Source organism: Larus michahellis, chromosome 3 (genome assembly GCF_964199755.1).
Source record: "Larus michahellis chromosome 3, bLarMic1.1, whole genome shotgun sequence".
Classification (NCBI taxonomy): Eukaryota; Metazoa; Chordata; class Aves; order Charadriiformes; family Laridae; genus Larus; species Larus michahellis.
Window position 1 is genome coordinate 20,310,635 of NC_133898.1, and position 24,227 is coordinate 20,334,861.

At 44.2% G+C, this 24,227-nt stretch overlaps 2 protein-coding genes across 5 annotated transcripts in view; one reads left to right on the forward strand and one right to left on the reverse strand.

Moving 5' to 3' along the window:
• LOC141740093 (uncharacterized) overlaps nucleotides 1-24,227 on the forward strand; it is a 57,180-nt gene that overhangs the window by 10,014 nt on the left and 22,939 nt on the right. The window contains exon 4 of the mRNA XM_074578314.1: nucleotides 975-1,035. Within this exon, the coding sequence (XP_074434415.1) occupies nucleotides 975-1,035 (61 nt within the window). The remainder of the gene's footprint in view (nucleotides 1-974; nucleotides 1,036-24,227) is intronic.
• PSEN2 (presenilin 2) lies at nucleotides 1,015-22,222 on the reverse strand. 4 transcript variants are annotated; one of them, XR_012586013.1, is made up of 13 exons: nucleotides 21,929-22,033; nucleotides 16,287-16,483; nucleotides 15,386-15,615; nucleotides 14,266-14,407; nucleotides 13,296-13,363; nucleotides 12,275-12,495; nucleotides 11,326-11,424; nucleotides 9,406-9,483; nucleotides 7,636-7,755; nucleotides 7,182-7,300; nucleotides 5,303-5,502; nucleotides 3,574-3,618; nucleotides 1,015-2,262 (listed from the first exon to the last, which is right to left on the reverse strand). XR_012586013.1 is itself a non-coding variant. In XM_074578990.1 (11 exons), exons 2-11 carry the CDS (start codon nucleotides 16,428-16,430, stop codon nucleotides 5,347-5,349), a joined length of 1,377 nt encoding a protein of 458 aa, XP_074435091.1. In that variant the 5' UTR covers nucleotides 16,431-16,483; nucleotides 21,929-22,222; the 3' UTR covers nucleotides 3,402-5,346. The 4 variants fall into 4 exon arrangements, 2 of the variants coding, with proteins under 2 accessions (XP_074435091.1, XP_074435092.1); XR_012586012.1 differs by having other exon boundaries at nucleotides 3,574-5,502; nucleotides 21,929-22,222; XM_074578990.1 differs by lacking the exon at nucleotides 1,015-2,262 and having other exon boundaries at nucleotides 3,402-5,502; nucleotides 21,929-22,222.

Here is a 24,227-nt window from a genome sequence, read left to right on the forward strand (position 1 = left end):
AGTTAGCTGTGGAGTTACTCACATTTTATATCGGGGTGAGCAAGGTCTCCCTCAAATCATAGAAACCAATGATACAGAAGAAAATAGGCCTAATGCTCTTCCTGCTCTGCCCCCTTCTGATTCTTCAGGCCCTGCAAGGAATTTCAGGAATGCCAGGCTTCACACTATTTATTTCTGCACAGACCTAATCCTGAGTTGGCCTTGGGGGCTGTCACTTACTTCAGGCTGCATTTGATAGGACTCAAACAGTTCCCAGTTTTGGAAAACTTCCATTCCATCTACTTGGCCCTGTACCTGTCTCAGGTTTCTATATCAAGGAGTTTAGCTAGTTCCACTTCAAAGTCTGTACTTATTTATATCTTTTTAATACTGAACCATAAATAGTGCTGAGCACTGACGCTTCCCAAATTGTGCTCTTGGGCACCTGTCAAACAAATGTGTCACACAGAAGAGAAGATAACAGTTCATATTCATGTAATTCCTTGAGCGCTCAGGGCAAATGTCTTGAATTTAGAGTGGGAAAAGATGGGTGATAGCAAAACTGCAGCAAAGGGAAGATGTAAAAGAAATGATACTGACTTGTGTGATCATGTTTGATGCCCTGATCTGATGTGGGCAGATCTTTCTTATGTAACTAAGCTTAAATACAGCATTTACTCTCTTACTCTTTTTCTGTTTCCCATTTGTCTATTGGGAACAGCTCATATCACTTTACCTTACTGGGAGCAGGGAAAGCAAAAATAAGTTCAATGAGGGATGAACAGTGTGTTAGGGGGCATTAGAATAGTGTGATAGGAGAAGCTCTGGGAAAGATACCACATTTATCCAGGCTGTTTTCTTATAAAACAACTGAGTTCAAGAAAACTAGATAGTCCCTGGTCCTCCTGAGGACACAGACATGATCTGGCCAGACCCTAGGCTTCCCAGTGCCAAGAGCTGGAATGACAGCAGCATGCTTTTCTTTTCCCCTCCAGATTAGCAAGACCTGCTGGGACAGAACACAAGACTGCAAATGAGAGGAGGAATGACAAAGCAGTAAGTTTAATTATTCCTTTGCTTCTTGAGGGTGCTTAGAAGAAAATCTAATTTAACCATGTCTAGAGCAGCCCCTGACTTATGCTTGGGGTTTGTAGGACTGAAGCTAGGGCTGAATGCTTTAAAAAAATAATATTAAAAATAGGGGGTGACTCAAACAAAATGGAGTGTGCAATCTAACAGCAGCACCTCATCCAGAGCTGCAGCCCTGAACGTGGCATCACCTTGAACCCAGCTGGTTTTAAATGGATTTTGGTACAGTGTGAGCTCACTCTCACTCAAAGCCTCTCCCTTGCTCTGCCAAAACTGCAGCTGTGCTGGGGTCTGAGGTGCCTGCTTTCTCCCTGCCATGAGGGAGACTCCAGGGCCTTCCGCCTCACTGAAAAACAAGGGGCACACAACAGAGTACTTTAAAATGGCTGGTACTTCTCCATATAGACTTACTGCCCTCCCGTGGCTACTAAGGAGCATCTCTAATGCAGAAACAGGAAGAACCAGGGACTGAGGGAAACAATAAAGAAAAGTAACTATATATTCAATTTAAACCAAAATGCAATTTGAGTTACAAGGAAGAGGAAGGCAAGCACACTGTGTGATTAACTGGCAGTACCTAGGAAGACAAGAACAAAGCAGAGAAATTTACTGGTTTGGGAGTAGCAGGGAGACCTCCAAATACCTTATTTTGCAAGGACAGCAGGCCTCGAGCTATTCTTTGCTGGAGTCCTGCCAGCAAGTGCCATTTTCTCAGAGAGATAGTCCATCTTACTTCATCCGATTGCCCCATGGAGGAAACTTCACTAGCAACTGGTGCAAAGAAGGTATGGGAGAGCAGACCACTGCTCCTTTTCCTGACTGTGGCAGACCTGTGCTGTGACCTTGCTGTATCTACTATACCATGTTGGCCCAGCTTCAGCAGTGTTTATAAAGCTCTTACTGAGACACCCTGATATTGCAAATGTGTTCTTTTCTCTCTGTGAGCCAGGAGACGACATTTCTAGCACAGACTGACTCCCTTCTGAGGGTCTTCCCTTAAGAACCTGAAGTTAGGTTTTATGAACGAGATCTTGAGTATCCGATGAGAGCTGCTGTGGAAGCACTGCATGGTTCTGCAAGGAGTGTCCTGTTTCTTGTATGTTTTTTATGACTGTGCTGCTTCTTGTGCACTCTCTGCGGGCAGAATGCATCTCCAGTCTTTGACGCACAGTTGACACTTCAAACAAAACAACCCTGAAGCAATTGAAACCAAAAGCAACAATGAAGCGCCAAGAGGAGAAACAGCAATAAGCACAAGCAGCAACTGTGTGGCCAGAAGGTGACAATGACGAAGCAGTTGACTTGCACATGCTTCTAACGAAGGCACTAAATACTGCAAGGAGGCTGCATATCTCCCCCCAGTGAAAAGCTTGGATTTGCCGTTGACTTAGCTTCAGTCTTACGTGTTAGAGACACATTTGAGACTAGATGCAATGAGATACTCATTTTAGAGTAGAGAGGAGGAGTGGGTGTGACAGAGATCATGTCAGAAAATGCCAGCCCATGGTACCTCCTATAGGACTTCAGGCTGTTGAGTGACACCTGCATCAAGCCAGGTGTCGCCCCATCCTACCTGACAGCTGTGCTTATTCGGGGATGCTCATCAGTGGAAGTATTAGGATTTCTTTAGGGTGAAAGAGGCTGCAGTTCAGCAGAGCGTGCAGCAAGTTGAAAACAGTGGATGAACATCGTAGACAGACAAATGCTTTGCTCATTCAAGTTGCCAGGTCACTGAGTCAGTATCTCATGCAGTAGCCAACTAGGAAGTAGAGTAAATCCTGCCGTCTCCATTTTCACACCTTAGGCCATGCTGCACAATGTCAACATCACAAACAAAACTTCACTTCATGCACAGGTGAGAATGTCCAATGAGATGAGAAATCACTCAATATAGTTTTAAAACTTGTATGTGTGTATATACACACATAAACACACACAGTGTATATATATATTTGTAGTAAATACATATGAACTTTTACACAATTAAAACCACTCCACACAATATACTGTCATTCACCAGGACAATAAATTTTGTTGCACTGACATAATCTGCTGCTCAGTTTTAAATTACAATTTTTATAAGTTATGCAAAATTGCTCAGTGGAAGGCCAATCTTTGGCAAGCACAAATCTGCAGAAAACCACCAGTTACAGTAATGATCCTTCAATATTTGAAGGTACCGCTCCAGTTTCCTTCAAATATCAACTCTGCTTTCATAGAAATGAATTGTTTCTAACAATATGCTACAACCCTGTTAAGCCAAGCAGGATTTTTCTTTTAGTAGATAAGAGTATTTCACATCCTCTCTACACCATGCAATGCAAAAAGTAAAATAATGTTTGTAAGTGATTGTATTCTGATTTGGCCCCATAACTGGTTTAGTTAACAACAACAAAAACCAAACCCAAACCCACAAACAAAACAAACCAACAAATAGACAAACCAACTTTCACGTAAACCTTAAAAATCAAGAGCTCTAATGATTTATGTTTCTAAAGGAAATACCTTTCAGTGATAATTAACTCTGTCTGCAGCTGTTAAGTCCAAACACTGAAAACATAAGAAATGAGGACAGAAAACTAAAGAAAGAGCAAGAATTACCAACTCGTCCAAACTGAGACACACACAACTCATAAAAGCCTTTATGTGCTTTTAAAAAATTTGTTTGAATCACCTATGTGATGTCCTTGTTAAATATCAAAGTAGATTAGGTTGAACAAGTCTATTGGAAAAGCACTACCTTAAAAACGCGTAATTCAAAGTCTTATCTAAAAAGTATTTTCAGAGATGAAATTCTGCATCTCTCAATGACATTGCATTATTCACAAAACCTTGCATAACGTTACATTTTGAAACACTGACATTGATCAGCTGTCAAAGAAAACAGAGCTTGTTTGCGTAATAGACACTCAAGTAAAATGAAAAGAAAAAAAAATCACAGAACTTGGCTATTTCTAAAAAATTGACTCAGAGTAGAAATAAAATGATTTTTAAAAGTGGAAAAACCAGTAGGATTCAGTCAGACCTGTATTTTTTACAGGCAAAAAAGCACTGTGGTTTTTTTGTTGTTTCTTTTTTAAATGAACTCAATTGAGGCTATGTAAGTATTCCTAGTATTAATGATGCATTATGTAGAGCAATGTAACAGCAGGTTAAAGTTTGCACCACCTTATTTTGATACAAACTATGACAGGGTATTTCCAAAAGAGCCCCTTTGACATTAAATAGCCATTATAAAATTTGTAATTAAAAAAAATAATCTTTAAACAGTACCAAAAACTAGGTAAACCAAGCCTTAATCAGTGTAAGAGGACCTCTTCATAAAGGGAATGTAAATCCTCCTTTGGAGTGGTTACAACAATGCACAGAAATGAGACCAGAAATACACACAAGTTACAGGTCAACTGATTTACTGGAGTTGTGTAGTAATTTCCAGCATACGGTAATTTGAAATTGTAGTATGGACCCAGAAAAATATTTCCAAAAAAGACAAAATGCTGGGAGGAGACAGGAAAAAGTATATTTTCCCACACTGAGGATCTGATGCGCTGGAAAGGGAAGCCCTGCCTTCAGCTGTTAGCTGCAATGGCAGATGTGCTCAGAACCAAGCACTTGATGTTTAAACGTCCCACCACTGACATCCTGTCTAGATCCATCGTGGCTCACTATGTCTCACAAAGGTCAAAATAAATGGGCCTTTGGGGCAATTTCAACAGAAGTTGTGTGCACAGAGGCCAGCTGATGAAGTCCAGCCTCGCTTCTCTAATGCTCCCCAGCAGGTGTAACACACTGCTCTGTTCCGTGCATGCTGCCTGCTATGCTTTTCTGATTACAGGTACGACTTACCAGCACCTCATGTTTGCACAACACTTCAAAAGTGTGAAGCATTAGCAACTCTAGAGTGCAGTTAAACTTGACTGCAATTCCAGGGCTCGAACACTTTGTCTTCTGGAAGTACAGATCAGACCCTTCACCTCTCTGGTGTCCTATGCTACATACAGGTTTCTGTGCTCACAACAGCCAGTGTGCACATCAACTAACATAAAAGTAATGCTCTGACATCAGCAGTGAGCCAGGCTTTTCACTGGGGTCCGTGTGTCCTGTAAAAAATCTCAGTTCAACATGTAACTATTAGATTTTTAGTACACATCATGTCACAGAGTTAGTGTTTTCCTTACAAATATATGGCACTAAGTGTAAAACTTCATGACTTATTCCAAACAGTGTACCATACTTCACAGCAAAGCTTTAAAAAGAATCCTCTAATTCCCACTTCTTCTAAATATACAGCTGATGGGAGGCCAGGGTGTCCATGAATGGTCGCACAAGGTTGTCTGTTGAGAAGTAGAAGACCAAGCCAAAGGTGATGGAGATGGGAAGAGCAGGCAGTGCTTTCTTAAAAACAGCCAGTAATAAAAGAGTTAAGCATAAACCCTGCCAGAGAGAAGAGAATAAAAAAGGAGATATAGTGAGAAGCCCGGAAATGTATCTGTCATCAAACTAATGTACAAATACTAAGCTATATATACTGTGCCACAATTGAAGCCTGCCTGAGCTACCAGTGGCATGAGGTACGTTTGCCCACACCTTCAGCTTTCACACAAGCTGGCCAGGTATTTTCTTCAGCAATCTTGAGCACAGCTCTTTGCTGAGAAAGTGGTATAAACAGCTAGTGCTGACATACAGCTGACCCCAAGAGGCTAATTTATTTACAGATTATTTTGCATTTTGTTCTACGCCATTATGCACAAAAATACCAATCCAGCAGATAAAACCACTTAAATCCCAGTGAACTGCACAGACACGGAGTTTCACTGGAGGACTAATACACAGCGGCATGTACTTCTAACACCTTCCCAGTTTTCAAGGTCTCTTGGGGTAAAAAAAAGAACAAAGAAACCCCAAAACAAAATATCCGCTGCTGTTCTTTTGACTGTATTGCTTACTATGATAGGTTAATTCTGGTTTTATCTGGATAGTAGGCCAAGATCTGCTTTTTTGAGCATGCGCGAAAGCTTTTGTACATTTTGAGTAGACAATATGGCTAAGTTCATTTAGGCATGGATTCCTTCTCTCATTTGAGCCCTTCTTCCTTCTTCCACGATGGCAGAACTTCAGAGACACTAGGCTCCAAAAAATTTCACAACACCACAAAACAAAGAGAATGGGGCATTTGACCTCACAGACAGCCCAGAGAGGGCATTCCCCCCAGCAAAGGGGCCCTGTGCTGGATCCCAGGATATGGAGCTAGGTGATACTGTGGGTTTCTCTGACCTGGGAGGTAGAAAAGCTACACTCAATACACCTTATTTGTTAGTTCTCATGCTTTTTGATCCATGATCTTTACGAGTGAAAGTCACCGTCTTTCACTATCCTTGGGATCTAAGTGGGGAAATGGAGGCCTAAGAAGGACATAATAATTCATTTTCTTCTACCTTCTAGAACTCCTGCTGTTGCCCTTCTGGTTAGTTTCCGCGAGGATGCTGGTAGAAACAGCAAGTTCCTAGTAATTATTTTCTACCTAGGTGAAAGCTCAAAAGTGTGTGGTCATTAGACCTGGCAGGACCAAGTCTTTAGCAGTCACAATATGATTGTCATCTGCTTTTAATGATAATTTCCATGGATTTTTAAGTCTCCTTCCTTCCTCTTTTTTCCAGCGTGAACGTAAGAACAAAATAGGTCTTCATCCTCTTATTTAGCCATTCTCCTTAGCAAAAGGAAGTTAACCTTTTCAACTACACTGGCTATCGACATGGAGTTCATAATATTGACTTTTGTGGCTCACAGAAGTCCCCAGTCTTTAACACTGAAGCAAAGACACTAACAGTTCATCTCTAACTGTTTTCCCTGTGGCTGTTTCACCCCCACCATCTCCACACTTGGCTCTGCTCTGAGGAATCCTTCCTCTCAGCCTGTATCATTCAGCTTCTCCCAGCGGCTGTTTAAAGCCTGTCTTTATAGGCAGCACTGGGCTGGGAAATCCACTGGTGGTTTCTCCTAAACACCCAGCTTGTTACCTGCAGAGATTTAGCACTGCTCAGCTGCTAGTACTTCTGGCAACACCGCTGTGCTAAAGAGGCTTTAACAGAGCTTTTAAAAGTTTGCTCACTTACTATGAGAATGGCTACAAAGCAGGCCAGTGTCGTATTCCAGTCTCCACTAGCTGTGGCAGCTGCTTTCCCAACAAGCACACTGTAAAATATGAAGTCTCCGAGGCCCAGCTTCACACCCCCTGAGAGAAGTGGAAAACGAAAACAAGTGTTACTTCTGCTTTTCTTGTTTTGCTTCCTCCTGAACAAATTCTTGTCCCCTGGGGAGCAGGTGAAGGTTCCTGCTTAAATTGTCTGCATAGCCAAGAGATGTCACTGGAACCACAATCCCAGAACAGATACTGCAGCAGTAAGTAGTAATACAGAGTTAGACTCAGATCTTTGTTGCTTAACAAGTCACAGCTCTTCAAGTTAACTGCAGTTAGGCCAAACGGGGTAACAGGGTGTTAACCACAATGAGTAAAAACATCAGGCACCGACTGACTACACTGAAAATGAGGTATGAAGCTTCCCTTACTTTCCTCCTCCTCAAGCTCCTCGAAAGAAGTGATGGGGCGGGTTGGACCAGGACTCCTTGTCTCAGGCATCTGAGAGTCTCCATGCAAAGGGCTCCTGTGGTTCTCTCCCCCATCCTCAGCTTGGTTCCACAAAAATAGGCCAAGAAGAACAGACCAAAAAAAAGAAACACAAGAGGTAGCTATGTTTATAACTTGTTTTAATGCATGAAATCCACACTTCTATGAAGCTTCTCTGGAATGGGTACGCTCTTTGTTTCTTTCTTTCTTTCTTTCATCAGGACTAGTTCAAGCAGGGACATTTAGTGGCTTTAAGAAAAACACATGCGTTATTATTTGAAACAGTCAGAAGCGTACGTGTTCACAGCTTCTGTGGCAGCCACCCAGTAGTTCAATGGCTTTAACAACCGAGTACATACGCAGAATTAAGCATTGCTCTGCACAGGCTAGAATGACAAGTAAAACCAAGTAAACTTAATACGCACTTCTACATTGTTATATCTTTGTGGTGGAGGTGCTCAGGTATTCCTTAACTGGTAGTATGACAAAAGTGGATGACTAAGAGGACTGCCATTTATGAGAAAAGTTCTGCCCTGAATCACATTGACATTGGGGCTGGGTGCTCACATGTAGTAAGTGGACACGTTTTGTTGTTCACAGATTTAGGGGGTTTTTTTTGTACTTTTAAACACATCTAACAGAGCCCTTGGTAGTGCTTTTGGAAGCAGCCAGTGTGTGATACAGTACTTTATCTGACAGTTCCTGTTTTTCAGAAGCGCTTATACAAACTTTCTAGTCCCCGTCAGTCTAACGGGATGCTGCCGCTGCAGATGCAAGGAGACTGGGATCTGGGGAACACAAAGCTCCCACAGTGGCATTCTGTATGCCTCAGCATGTAGTTTGCTCCTGCTTTGTGCCCAGTTTCAAAGCAGGATTGTGTCCCTGCAGTTTGTTAGTATGTCAGATGCTTTATCCTGAAATAAGCAGCATGTTCGATTATCAAGCCTTAGCATGCATTTATTGCTTTAACATAAACAGGTACTGTCATCTCTGAAGTGCAACAGGACCAGATGGGAAATCCTCCCAACACCACAAGTCAGATTTCATTCAATCACCTTCAGAACTGCAGTTTCACGTGCATTTCAAGAAGATAAAAGCAAAGGCACAAAAATTACCACAGGACCAGTTAGAACGTAAACTCGTAACACATCGGCTACTGTTGGGTAACTGCCCAAACATAAGCCTTTACCCAAGGGTAAATGTAAAGATGTTAATTTTCTTTGGCAGGGTAAGCCATATTGCACTTACAGCTAGCTAAAAGCATGTCTGTTCTCTGGCAGTGGCCTGAACGCAATACACTGCAACGCACTTAAGTTCACCAGCTCATCGGCAATGTATTTATGAGCCTATGTTGTAATTTACCATCCCCAGCTAGTAAAAATGTAGCCCCCCACTAGCCCACTTTCAGCTTTGTCTTCAGTACTTCTGAAGATGCACGTTGGACAACACTTTTGTTTGCTTGGTTGGTTGGTTTGTTTGTTTTTTAAATAAAGGCAGCCTGAATACTGGAGCTTCCTACATTGTCTGGTCATCTTTGCTGCCAGTCCTAAGAGCAGGTTTCAGTACATCACCAAGTTCTGTAACTAACGTAACAACGCTGAATAAAAAGGCATCCATCAGGATTCAGAGGCTTACATTTTCTTGCAGCCTCAAACATACACGCTATTTCCATGGGACAGTGCTCTGTATAGAAGAGTGACATGCAAGCAAACCTGCATCCCACGTCTGCTGACTTGCTCCTCTTGCTGCTGTGTCTGGCTTGGCCATTCCAACTGTCCACATCATAGCAGCTAGAAAAAAAGAGAGAAACTAATCAGCTCCATAAAACATCAGTCACTACAGCTCAGAGGAACTAAATATTTAGCTGTCCCTAAAAATACAAGCCCTTGCCCCTGCAAAATGTTTTTAAAACAGTCACTCTAAGTTGGTTTCCCTAGGCACTTGGAAGACAAGGTGGAAGAAAATTAAGGCAGTGCATCCATTCAGTTTTTAAGAAAGTCCCAGAGCACAAATAACTAAGAGTCAGTATAGTCTTCTCTGTAAGCTGAAGAAAGCAAAAATCCAGAACTAGGGGTCCTCATCTCCTTTGTTTTTTTCCTGGCTTATGACTCTTCTCTTCAAAGAAAACAATTGCCCAGGAAATGATGGTAGCACAGAAGGTAACCAGAGGTTAAGATACACTGCTTACTCCTCATGTTCTGCTAAAGGTAAAGCACACAAGCAAGGAATAAGCAGGAGTTGTCAGAGTGCCAGTTTTCTCTCTGCCTGTTTGTTTTGGTTCTTTCCTGACAAAATATTGGCTGTTTCTGTTTTGGTTCCAGGAAAAACTGAAAGATGTTTGGGGATTTACTCTTGAGATGGATCCCTAAATTAAAAAGGAATACAAACCATTCTGAAATCAGTGGAAGAGAACTCAAATCAGCTGTTTATTTGAGCATGCATCAGTCTTCCTGTTTTTATAGAAGCTAAACTACAAAAAATAAGCCAAGGCAAACACAGTGCCTGCTTTTCCACTACAAGCTCAGCAAAGGTGATGTTTTTGCATCTAGAGGGAGCCACAGAATGTGGTCTTGAAACGGAGACACCAACGTTCTGCCCAAGAACTTTTTGTTCAGTATTTATTTGTTGAATTGCATTCCCCTTTAGAGAAACTAATTTGTTAACCAAAACACGTAAGAGACTTCATCTAGATTGTCTCAAGTCAGTGTAACAGAATCTCCAGTAAAAGGGAGGTCAGCTGAAGCCAACAGAAGCTCTGCTTGGAACATATAAAACCATTCATATAACATTAAATGCTTGGAAAAAAAAAAAAAAACACCAGAAAGATCAATCAGGTTGGAGGCATCCTCAATTCAGCATGCAACATTTGGAAATACCCATTCATCTTAGAAGCAATGTAATGAAAAAGTCACTGAGGTCCAGGAAGCACTCGAGTCCAGGTCCCGTGAGTGTGAAGTCACCCGCCTTCCAACTCTCTTAATCTTAAGCACATATATACCTTTGTGGATAAGGGCACCAGACACCATCATAGTTAAGCAGCCCAAGAAAGCCAGAGAAGAGACGACTGATTTTGTTTGCAGCACAACACTTGAATACAGCCCTTTACAAAGCAAGCAGCTGCACAACGAACAATAAAGCAAATACATTTTAAGTATTGCCATCTGTACAGTGCACAGAGCAAGAGCAGGCTACAGGAAGAATGAAACCTCATCACACCTTTAAAGTGTGTCTATAAAGCATATGCACAAGGAGTCAGTGTACTGAGTGAGCATCATCTAATGATGCTTTTTTTTTTTCCATCATCTAATGATGAACTTTGCAAACACTACTACCCATCTAACACTGGTTTTTGTATGCAGAACAAAGGGGCACATTCTACACTGTAGTCATGAAAAGATAAGTCTACCTTGGAACATTTCAGCTTCACAAGGCAAACATGGTCTCCCTTTGGCTAATTAGAGTTAGCACCATCGTAACTGATAAACAAGGCCTTCTACAAATGGTCTGTTCCAGAACATAAATGCACACCAGTTTTAGGGCAAGGAAGTAACTGAAATAGCGCTCTGGTTTGACACAGAAACAGGTTGCGAGATTAATCTGGCTAAAAACATTAACATTCTAATCTTACTCACAGGAATATATTAATGCAGGAAAAATGGGCTCATTTCTCTCCTGTGCGGTTTCTACCAACATTCTCAGTGGCCCCTTGGGACAGAGAACAGCCATCAGATCTGCAAAGAGAAAAGGGCCAGACAATCTCATCTCAGACTATTGTGCACATTTTATATTCTTTATCTTTAAAAAACTATTCTCTCCTTAAAATTACATCTATCAGTATTGACTGGATGACTTCCTGAATGGCAGTTTCTGCCACTTTGCATAACTATCTGTTCTAGTCCCTGAAGATGTTGTTCACTTAAAACACCATCCCCGCACCTTAATGTAATAATAAGAGTTTTCATTGTGCTTATCCTATAAAAAGCCTCTTGAGACTACCACATTATTTCTTTCAAAGTAGACGACAGCATTATGTCGAGGTGTTAAATTTAATTAGAGGAGGACTGGGGATACTTTGTTCACATTCCACAATCCTTTGCTAGGTACACTGACTGTGTTTGGCATGAATGAAGGCCTTTGGTCCAGTTCCTCTTCACCTACCCTCTCTCCCCTGTCAGAGCTCGTCACCAATCTGAATGTTACCTCCCAGCTACCTCTTGTTCTGCAGGTTCTCTTGAAACTTTTCACTCATACCAAAATCCATGATCTCTTGATAACCGTAAGCAAAATGCGCAAGACTGTCAGGTTGCTACTGATAAAAATCCAGCCACCCCTACCATGCAGTTACATGTGGTTCAGTACTTCCCTGACTTGGTGTTCCACTCTGAAAGACATGGTAGGAGTACAGTACCTACATGAACCAGTTAGCAAAAGACATGCCAGGGAGTCAACTTAATTACCCATCTGTCTTTTTCTAAAGCTGTCAGCACCATAAAATTGGCTTTTGAATGATACACACAGTCCTGAGATTGCCTCAGAGTAACCTCTCCATGAGCCACACCTTGAGAGTCACAACTCACTTACCATAGATGGAGATTGCACCTAGAATCACCCATGCTGACCACTCAGGTAGATATTTAATGAAAACCAGTGCCATTAGAGCACTGATCATAATGAGATATGCTTGCTGCAGCTGCAAGGGACCTTTCCAGTGTATGCAAATCATTCCAACAGCTCCAAAATTCCAGATGACTAAGAACAGAGTGGGGTAATCCATGGCCACGTTGTATGTCTTCAATACTTCACTGGAATACAACAAGAAAATTTAGCTGAGCAATCAAAGCCACTGACGCACAAAGCATCCTACTAGCTGTAGTTAAACAAGCCTCCTACTGCACCAGGAGGAAGCAGGACAGAAGCAGCTCTCGTCACGAAAGGGGAACCTGCCTCACAGCCAATTGCTGCTCTTAGCTCTCTGTTCCTCCTGCGGGAGACAGACGTGCTGTGTGCGCAGACAAGCGCCACAGTGCCTTAGTCCTGAGGTCAACAGTAATTCCAAGGGTTTGCGCAGGCAGGATTTCAAGTCTTAACTGAACATAGGCCTGCAGCTACATGACCATCTGGAACAAAGAAGTCATGTAAGAGTCATCCCACCAGATGCATGATGCTCACAGTTAGAGATGAAAAGTTTCAAAAAGTGCCACTAACAAGTTAAAAGCTTGGTTCTACCTGAGCTGGGAGCTAAAGGAATGAGCTTGAAACAATGTCATCTGAGAAAGAGACAAAACAAATCAGAGAACTAACTCAGTACATAAGTTCCTTTCCACTTGCTTCTTGATTTATAATCTAGGGCCTCTGTACCAGAAGGTTCAGCTTGTTCATTTCATGCTCACAGTATCATTTCCCAGTGATTTTTGTAGAGTAGGCACTGAAAAAAATCAGGCACTGCCTAGTAAAGACTTCATTTTCCATTTTTCTTAAAAAAAAGCAAGCTATCTCATTCTAACAATTTTTAAACATTCCTTCCCTTGTTCAAGTTAGGGATTTTGTGCAAGGAGGTGAAGAAGTCCTGAACCGACGGGGTACCTGCACCATTCCCACTTACCCGAGATATATGTAGGTAAAGAGGAAGAGCAGCATCAAAGAGGACAGGATCAGCCAGCCATGGATGAACTATCAAAGGCAAGAAGAGACAGTGACTGAATGGGCTGTTACCCTTCACACAGGTCGCGGTGCTGCATGCAGTATACTGACAGAGCTTCCTATTGTCCAACAGCCTCCTTCAGCACCCCTCCTCCAGTTTCTGAAGGCCCTGCCTTCCCCACTGCTGATGAGGGAGGAAGGACAGCCAGTTGCTCCCAGTTCTCCCAAACTCTTTCATTTTATATTCTATCCCGTGGTGGTTTATTTTGTGTGTTTGTTGTTTTGTTTGGGTTTTTTTTTTTAAGTCTCTTTCCCACCCGTTTCCATAGGTATCCATACTGGCTCCTAGCTTAGACAGGTAAGCACATTTTCTCTGCTCAGTGGGGAGAAGGAGGGGTTTGCCCAAGGCTGCACAATAAATCCATCTCAGGGCCAAGTTTAAAAAGCAGCAATGGCCAGTGCTCAAGTGCTGGGCTGGTACCACATATGACAACTCCACAAAATCTGAATGTGTCTTTCCCCCCAAGCCCTGTCCCCTTCCACCAGAGCTTCCGCAGGCAGGAAGAATACCAAGCAGTTCCTGCAAAGCTTGTCTGAAACGTGTTAAAAGAAGGCATTCACAGTAAATGGTACAAGTTAGTCCGTAAGTACAAACTGCAAAACTTTACGATCAGATGGAGAAGACTCAGACCTGACTAACACAAAGTATCAGGCCTCATTTTTAAGAGCCTACCATTAGTGACAAAATAAAAGCAAAGTATATTCAGGGGCACAGCTCTACCACCGCTGACAAAGGCTTCTGTACAATATGATTCTTGCTACGACTAAGATGTGGACTAGCCAGTGCCTGTACTTCTCACTGACACGCAAGCCCCACTTGAACTCAGATTCACGGCATATAGCTGGAAAACGCTCTGGCATGAATGCTTTACCTTGTAGCAGCGATATTTATAGAGCAGAACTAGGAACACGGTCATTACAACGATGACGCTGATCATTATGATGGTGTTCAACACTGAGTTCAAGAGACGCTGGCCCACAGAAGGGGTATCCTCACTGAAAGGGGTGTAGATCCTGCAGTATAAAGCAAAAGCCATATAAAGTACATATATTCTCTTCTAACTAACTGCCCCAAGATAAAACCAGACCTCTCTGTGTGTGGGAAAGAAAGGGAGGTATGACTGCCAAGCACAGCAAACATGAGATGTAGCTTCTGAAGGGCTTGGGCTCCAGTTAATTATCAGCTAAAGATTAGGGGTCTCTATCAAAAGCACATTCCTACAGAGAAGGTGTGGCTGGCACAGCTCTAAGCAAAGAGACCTAGAGTACAAATTACTTCATTTAAGTTTAGTAACTTCTCTCCAAGCCACAAATTTTTATTGCATATTCTAGACCGTCTCCATGATAACTGTAAGGATACATCCCACGTGCCATCCTGAAAGGGGGGGGACCTTTTCTTTCCAAGACTCTTTTATCCCTTCTCATCACCCCACACCCCCCCACACCATTTTGTTTCCTTTGGTTCAGTTCAAAGGACCACAGCCCCCGTTTCTCCACCCACCGCGTGAAGCACAGTTAAAGTCCCAGGAGGGCTCTCAAGCACAGTCAGCAAGAGCTGGATGGAAATATGTATCCACACCATGAGTCTTTAGGAACCAGAAATGTTGTCAGGAAATGAGACACTCATCCAAATGAACATGCCATTCCCTCATTGCTGCCAGCCAGTGAGTGAACAGACTAGGAGCTCAGCCTGGGCCTTTTATCCTGCTGTGTGAAGCAACTTCATTATTACGCTGCTCACAGGCTTCGCTTAAGGTGCCCTAATGACAGTGCTAACGAATCAGTATAACGCAGGTATGGAAAGATTTCCACAGATGAATGTAGCATACATTAGTAAGATCTCTGTATGTTTACAGAGCTACCTTTAGCTGTATAAAGGTTCTCCCAACCTGCCAAGGAAGCACTCTGTGTACACAGACACACGTGCGTGGGACGTATGTGTAAAGCTAGGGATCCCATGTACTCAGAGGCTGTTTTGAAGACCCCACTTACAGCTGCCCGTTTTTCTCCGTATAGAAGCGCACTGACTTTATGGTGGCGACGACAACAATCATACAAAGGGTGACAGGCACAAAAAGCATGATTACATGCTTTGCTCCATATTTCAGAGTCAGTTCCTCCTCTTCATTTTCCAAGGCGCTTTCTCTCACTGGAACACCCGAGTCAGACATATCCCCATCGGCAATATTGTTAGGGCTACGGCTGCTACCTGTTCGCCTCTTCTGAAAAGAAACATTAGCAAATATGTAAGACCTTATTTTCTTTGTGTTCAAAGCTTCATTCCATCATATTTCAACTACAATAGGAAGGTACCAATTGAACAATACAATTAGAAATTCCATTACAAACAGGCTGCAATGGAGTTTTTTAAGCAAAACCATGAATACCTAAGGGCCTCTTCAAGTCCAAATATATAGATGGACCCATGCGCATGAAGGGCAAGGTACACAGAACTGAAAGAAGAAATGTCATCTGAGGTGGCATAGCCTGATCGGTTCCTCCTCCTACAGCAATGCTGTGCTTGCTTTTTCCCACTGCTTTGCTGGCAGCAGGACTTGCTGCATTTGACCAGAGCAGCAAAGGGTTTCTGGCAAAACAAGAAGGCTGAAAAGGATATCCTGCAAGAGTCATATGTGCATCACGTCCTGATAAAAGCCTGTATCTTTACCGAAAGGAAGCAAAAGGGAGGCGTATATGTGGGGATAAAAAGGCGGGGAAAGTCACAGCGGAGGAAATAGGAACGGGCACTGCTGCTACTGGCTGAGAGAGTGACAGCAGAGAAACTGGCCAAAGCCAGTCCTAGAAGCCAGTCTTAAGAGGGATGGAGGGGTAGCAGGACTACATCTATCGTCATACCCCATTTCTTCGCTCCCCGGGAAGGACGCATACCTACCCTATGTGCCTGCGCTTCCCCTGCTTCTGCGGTTTGCAGGCCATCCTGGTAGGAGGGTACTGGAGGGCTCTCCGCAGACATCAGAGATGTTCTCTCATTGCAGGGCTCTTCCTCGCTGTCCGAGTTATTCATGAATGTGATCATCGTCGCTTTCCCAGGGAGCACTCAGGAGGAGCGCAGCTAAGCACTACTCAAGGCTGAGGGGACAAGCAGAAACAGTGAACGCTGCAGTGCGAACAACTGGAAGTCTGAAGAGGAGACACAATTTCAGCAGGGAGGCTGCAGCACACTATGTTACTCCATCTCCTCCTAACAGCTGATTTAGCCTGTTATCACCCCACATGACAATCCGTTCAGTTAAAGTCACAGTGACTTTTGCGGTAAGAGAGAGCGGCTAAACGCAGCCCTGAAGCAATATAATACTTTTTCTTTGCCACAGCTTTCACAGTTGCTGCCTCTACTTCCCCTCTCCCATTAGTACACCCTGACTTTCACAAAGGAGGTTTCTCAGTGCTCAGTGGTTGTTTTGCATGGGCCAAACAAAGCTTCACTTCAAACGCTGGCTGCCTGCTAGAAAGCAAAGAGAGCTCAGCTCCTACACAACACTTCCGCAAGCATCGGCAGGTAGCAGAAGTTTCTTAGTAACCCAGAGCCTCAGCTTTACATAAGTCACTAACCAGGAGTTACATGCTGTCTTCCCTGTTATGACTGTTTATTAACCAGATGGATTTCATACGCAGTTCTCCTCTTTGCCCATGGACAAGGAGAGGTTTGTGTAGAAAGGAAAAAAACCTGTCTCCTTAGGTGAGCCACCTTTCCCCCCCACACACCTTATGTTGCCTTGTGATTAAAAGCAAAACCACTTGGACGGGCAACAACTTGGAGTATAAGAGCAGGGGCTAGAAGTGTTTGGCATCTTTCCACCTATTGCTGTGCAGAAAAACAAGCAAAGCAGTGGCACAGTGCAGAGAGGAAGGGAACGGCTCTTCTTTCAAGACACCAGAGAGAAAAGGTGTACTGCCTTGGATACTGCAAAAAAGCCTTAAAGCCAGTATTTCAGAAAGGTCTAAAGGCAGGTGGTAGGAAAATTCCTTTTAGCCTTTACCAAGTCAGCTTAACAAAGTAACCAAAGTAAATAAGGATAATTCAGTCACCTTCTGATTCTCAGCCATCTGTCCCTAAGCAAAACCAGACCTCTAATGCATTGTAAAGCCGTAGTATCTACAAGAACACCTCCTCCCCTGCAGTATTCTACCCAAGTATCTTGCGACAAAAAGCCTGTGTGTTTCCAACTCAGAAGAGGAAGCTGAAGAAGCCATGTGACTTGGACACAGTCACTTAAATCTGAATCACACATTCGCCGTTCAACCAATACACTATGCTGTCTATATGCCAGCTTGAGAGGTCAGAGTGGATACTTTGAAGATCTGTGAGATATTCTTGCTTTTCACTAAAGAAACTGAAATTCACTTTGGAGGAAGAAAAGAGGGAGGAGTGGGAGATTCCCCTTTCTTTCACAACCTCCTTAACACATCTGGCACCTTCAAGAAATTTCAGAATGTCAACTCAGTCTGCCCAAGTGAATCATTTTTCAGACATCTGCTCATCCCCTGCCTTCTCTTCATGCCTTTTCATATAATTTTGTTCCTTTCTTAGTGATAGAAGTGGTACAGTTACAGGAAACAAAGGGGTATCCCTCGAGCCAGGCCAGTAATACTGTGTTCTTACCGAGTGAGGTGCCTAACACCTGCATTTTTGTGCTTATTCCTCACAGAGCCCAAAATCTCTGTTCCGGGTGTTTAACAGGCTCTTCTGACTGAATATGTGGGGCCTCATAATTTAGAGGTGAGAGCCTAGATTCTGGTTCAGTTATAGGATTTAGGCCTTCTACAAAGAAGCCAGGTACATTAAGTCATTCAATCATGACATACTTCTGGATCTGTGAACAGGTTAAGTTATGCATGCCATGGGATCTGTGACCCACAGAATTTAAATAACTCTCAAAACCTTCTGCCCATGGGCAGAAATAAAGATCTCAGTGAAGAAATAAAGATCTGCTCTCTGATAGTTTGGGACTAATATTAGGTTTTAACAACCCAATGAAAATATTAAAGAACTTTTTCTCCCAGTATTGAAGAAACTGCAATGCAATTTTTGCTACATGAACAGAGCAATTCCACAGAGGATTTAGAAGGGACAGCCAATTAGCCTACTTTTAACACCCTAGTTGTGCCCTAGGAGGAGTTAAAACAATAGCAAAAACACAGTACCAATTACTAACCTCCAAGATTACATGGAAAAAGAATCTTATGTTGTAATACAGCTGCTTTTAAGATGGACGTTTTCTGTTATTCTCCCTCAACAAGGACATGGATAAATGCAAAGATGCAACAATACTTGCGGTCAGCAGGCAGACTCAGACCTGAACACAGCTTTACTGTCCCTTATTTACAAGGCTTTGGTTTCAGGGAGGGCTGACACAAACAGACCCCAATGTATCTGTGATTTTACAGGAGCTCTTGTGACAGCCAGCCCTCAGCAAATCCTCAAATGCTGTACTCACAGCTGCCTTAAACTCACCTAAATACGCGGTCCTGACAAAGGGGTTGTCCCACCACCCTTAGTCTTGCTGGTGGCAAGACCAGGTGCTCATCAGCTGTCTAGCTCTTCTGAAAAGACAAGAGGCACTTGTTTTCCTTTGCTTTCACAGAACCAGGTTCCAGCAGGACCAGCTCCCCGGGGCGAGCAGCCCCAGTGCCCACAGGAGGAAAAGGGAGCCGTGGGGCATCTCCCTTCCAGTAGGGTTGAGCCTTACGGTGGCAAGCCCTCTGCTCACTCCCAGACAACCAGCCCACCCTCACCTCTGGTCTGCAACACCTATGGCAGCATGGCTGTTAGCCAAGCTGGGGTCTTTGATGTACAGTTTGCAGAGGCAGGAACACTGGCCCTCCCCCTCTGCCCCACCACAAACCCAGCAGGGATTTTGTCTAATGCCACTATTTATTCGTCAGAACTGCACTTTGAACTGGCACTAAGGCTGTGCTGACTGCCAGAGAGAGCTTTGGTTTACGAAGTCTGTCCTTCAGGGGAGGAAGGACAAGCCTGGTAACTCTCACACACACCTACCCAGCACGACAGCACCCTTTGGGCTGAGCAGAGCGAAAGAAGAGAAAGCTTCTGCCCTGGGGGCCTGCTTGCCAAACGGGGAGCCACAGAGCACCAGGCATCCAAGAAAGGGTTGTTATAAAGCCACACTGTTTTCTGATTATCGTTTCACCAGTTAAACTAAGGGAAGAGGCCTCGCAGAGATGATTTTTACCTCCCAAGGACACTGGGTACCCCGTAATGGAAAGCACAGGAACCTTCTTTCCTACTCATCTGCATGACACGAAATATATTGGTGCATACTGTTTTCCTAGGCTGGGCTGAAAAGGGGGAAGGACAGTTTGGGAAAGGAAAGCATGGAGGAATGAGACAAGCACGCTTCCTTCCTGGCTACAGCGGGAGGAGGAGCTTTTGGGGCAGGGTGGAAGTGCAAGCTGTATCTATATTCACAGAAAGCTACAGAGCATGGTACAGTACAGTACAGAGCAGATACAGTAAACAAAGGAGATGAACAACACATGCCAGACCATCATCAAACTGAGCCAGTAGGTTGCAGGGTATCAGGCAAGGTTTTCCTCCGTGGGTGGATTCAAACCATCAGGTCCCATTCAAAAATCATACGATGTTTAAGAGCCAAAAGACCAAACTCTCAAAACTGCATGGCAGAAATGAAAGGGGACAAAAAACTAGGTCAGTAGTAAGTACTTCTTATAACGGAGCAGCTGAGGTGGGAATACGACTTCTGCTTTATAGCAGTCTTGTGAAACCTGCTGGAGAGCAGGAGTCACCATTTCTCTCCTTCCAGATGTCCTTTGTGCAAGGGACCTCTTTCCTCAACTGCAATAAACCAGCTTTATGGATTTTGATGAAACTGGGGCAATTCACAGTAACATTAGGATCTAGCCTTGGTTTGCCTTTTAACTCATCCAGCAAGATCACCGTGCTGCAAACAAACCTAAATAAATTGCTTTGCACTTCACCCATCACAAATAATATCAGCACAACATACAGCACAGAACAGCTGCTATAGGCTGGCAAAATACTTAATAATCCACTTGAGAGTTAAAATTCCTGCTCAGACATATTGTTGTCTTTGACGGCAGTTAGATGAAGAGAATTAGTTTTCCTTTGCTATATTTAGATGAAGGGAAAGCTTTAGGCTGATGCTGACAGCCTGATCTCCTAAGTTCCAGCTGTAGTAATCACTGCTGCTGGTAAATACGAAGAAGAGGAAAAAAAAACTTTGAAGAAATCCTAAGTGGTAGGGAACAAAATTAGGAGGAAAGACTTCCAGGTTCTTGCCAATAAAGCCAAAACATGCATGCTGCTAAAAAGACAGGGAAGTTGGGACACACCATCTCAGTGCTCAAAAGAGAACTCGCAGATGCCGTTTGCTTTCAGCCCCAGAATGCAAAAATAACAAAACATGAGATACTATGGGAAGTTGTAGGGATTTGTAGCCCTCTTTCTCCTTTTTTAGGGCACACAACATAGCTGAACTTGCACTACTTTCCCTTGCCCCACAAGAAAGGCACTGCACAGCCCCAGGGGGTTATTTTGCTGGCAGAGCTGAAATCAGACCCTCCCCAAGGGGGTCACAAGGACTATCTCGCCAGCATTAAGCCCAAATACACTAACAGCCAACTTCTCATCACAAAATAAAGGCACCACAGCCCTGCAGAATTACTTACGCCGCTAAAAACCTCAAAGCTTGGGTCAAACTTCACAGGCAGGAGCAGCTACTCGTGTCGACCCCGACACTGCTGGGACACCTGGGCCAGCGGGTGCTGGGGGTGACACAGCGGGGACATGCAAGGACATTGGGGACAGGTTCCTGTTTCCTGCCCAAGCGCCGGGCAGGCACAGCGCACGCACCGGGGCTGTCCTGGCCCTAGAAGTGATGGCCGGCCCGGCCACGTCCACACGGCTGGCAAAGAGAGACAGACAGCAGGAACTTTTAAAAAATGACAAAAGAGACAAAAAAAGCCCTGTGAGGCAGAGACTCCGCAGGAGGCCAGCAGGAGACCTTGCACCCATGCAGGCGTTTTTCCCAGCTGCCCTTTCTAATGCTTGAAAAATCTGGTTTCCTTTGAATTTCCGTCAGCGCTTCCAAATGAAATCCTGGGCTGCAGGCAGGAACGCCGCCGCCCAGGAGAAATACAGACACCCATATATATGTATACGATTTTACACATACACACATATTAAAAAAATGTTTTATATATACAAGCATACATAATATGCACATATATAAAAATATATGTATACACACACATACATATATATAACTTTCACCGGAACGAGCCCAGGCTGCCGGACCTCCTCAGCCTCTGTGCCGGGCACCGGCGTGGAGCGCAGCGGCCTCGCACGGCTCCGGCAGCGCGGCAAGCCCCAGCCCCCAGGCAAACGCCGGCCGCCGGCCAGGCCCCGTCCCTCTCCGTCAGGAGGACAGCCAGAGCCCGCCCCGGCCCGCCGGTAACCGAGCCCTTGCCCGATCCCGGCCCGCCCGTGACCCGGCCCGAGCCGCCGCTGTTTACCTGCGCCCAGCACAGACCCGGCTCCTCTCCGCTCCCATTGGCTCCGGCGCACTCCCTCCCCAACGCTGGCCGAGGGAGAAGAGCGTGCCCTCCGATTCGCCGCAGTGGCTGTCGCTCGGCAGGTATCCCCGCCTACCAGTCACTCTGCTCCAATAGGAGAGAAGGGTGGGAAGAGGAGCGGCCAATAGGAAGGCGGCTCTTCCCTCCCTCTCCCCTCGGGCCGTGAGGCGGCCTGTGAGGCGGCGGCTGCGCCGCCATAGTGGGGCCGCCGCCGGGTGACGGGAGGCCGGTGCTGGCCCGGGGGTAGGCGGGGCTGCCGGGGGGGAGGAGCCGTGCCTCCTACAGCCGGGCGCCGGCGAAGGGCAGTTTTGAACTAATCGCTTGAGAATGCTTGGCTTTGCACCCGTAACTTAGGCTTTTACAGACCCTTAACTAACCGAGCCACCGGTGCTTTTAAGGCATTTAAATGCTTATCAGCGGCCTTCAGTAAATAGAAAAGCTGTACGAGTGTGCAGATCGTGACTGAAATAAAAAGGTAAGGGGGAGGCATGGAGGAGTAAATAGAGAAACCAGAGGAAGTGGCCAAAGCATGGTTCTTTTGGCGTTGTGTCTGACCTCTGTGCAGTTTATAGATCAGAGGGATAAATAAAGGAAAGTTACAAACGTTTTCACATTTTTTGCTATAGGTGTGAGAAGTTTGTGTCAGAGTGTAAGCCTGTCTTAAAAAAAATAAATAAAATAATTAGCACGCCAGTAAGCAAGATAATCCTGTAGACAGATGAAAACTGTTTTTCAGTCAGCATGCAAACAACCCGCTCCCGTGCCCCTGTTGTTCCCGTTGCTTTCTCAAGCAACAGCGAAGTGAAATCGGGATTGTGGCAGCTCTGTAGCACTTGCTCATCATCTGTGGGGGCAGAGACACGAACTGGAATCGCGCTGAATTCCCTCTGCTGCTGTTGCCACATAGAAGAGACCCAGGCACAGACCCAGGGAGTATTTGCAGCAGAGCTTCACCTTCCTCTTTGCTTCGTGCCATCCGTGTTGATCTTGCATAACAAAGAAATGAAGGGTAAAATGGTGATGAAAGGGACGCGGGGTACCGTAAGTGAACTGCCCTACTATATGTCATTGGACAAAATGGAATTTTATGCAGATTCCAAATCTAAATTGGCCATCACATTATTTCCCCGAATTTCCTGCACAATGTTGGTGACAAGTGATACACTTTCCTTATGCCTGTAATCCTTACTTTGAGCCACTTTGCACACAGAAATGTGTTACGTGTAAAATTCTTCAGAGCCCCAGAGAGCTGGCTCTCAAAGCATGGCCAGCTGTCCTTTGCCAGTGTAAAGTCAGTCTTGAAAAGTTGATAAACTGTGCACTTGGCTGCGTTCTTCACTAGCAGAGTATCAGAGCTCTTTGTAACAGATTTCTCTCAAAGGCTATGTCTATCCTTGGTTTTTGTACTGAGCTGTTGAGTTCCTTTTCACTGGACACTTGATCCAGCTGGAGGTTTTTTTTAAGTGGGAATTTCTCTGGTGAATTGAATCCTTTGCACATTGTATGCTCAGCTGTTTGTCAAGTTTGTTTAGTATTAGGACAAGACGCAATTTTGGTTGCTCTCAGATTTTCCACAACTGGCAGTAGTTTTACACCACTTTACTTGTATGTGGAGCTTACATATCTGACACAAATTAGGGATAATAGTAAAAATATTTATCTGTTTTAAAACATTTTACATCTTCAAAGCCAAAGCATTGACAGTGTGAACTGCGCTACTGTTCCCATCGCTGGCAGCTGGCAGTCCATCTGAGCCTGCCCGGAGTTATCAGTGAGATGGCTACAAGCACATTGCAATGAAACCCCTGGCCTGCTATAAATCTGTGCAGGCAACAGGTAAATTGTTCCTCAGCCCATTAAAGTCACTGGAGCTGTGTGTAGATTTCATCCATATGAAGCGATTTGCTGAGTTAAGAGCAAACGTGCTTTCTTACGGGTGAATTTTCTTCATTTTTCCCTAACACCCATCAGTGTCTCCCTTATTCTTTTCTCCCTCAGCTCACTCTATTTCTACCATATAATAGACACAGCAATCTTTGGTAATTAATGCTTTTTTTTTTTTTGGTCCACTCATCCGTATCCCTTTTTATGCTGTCTTTTCGAATTCTAGGTTCATTTCACTGCCCTTCCTCTGGTCAGTTGTGGTCAGCAGTGTATTTGTATTTACCTTTATCTTGGTAGATGCCCAGGCCTTGCAAATAATTTGGTTGTATTATCAAGGCCACATGCCCCAGAATTC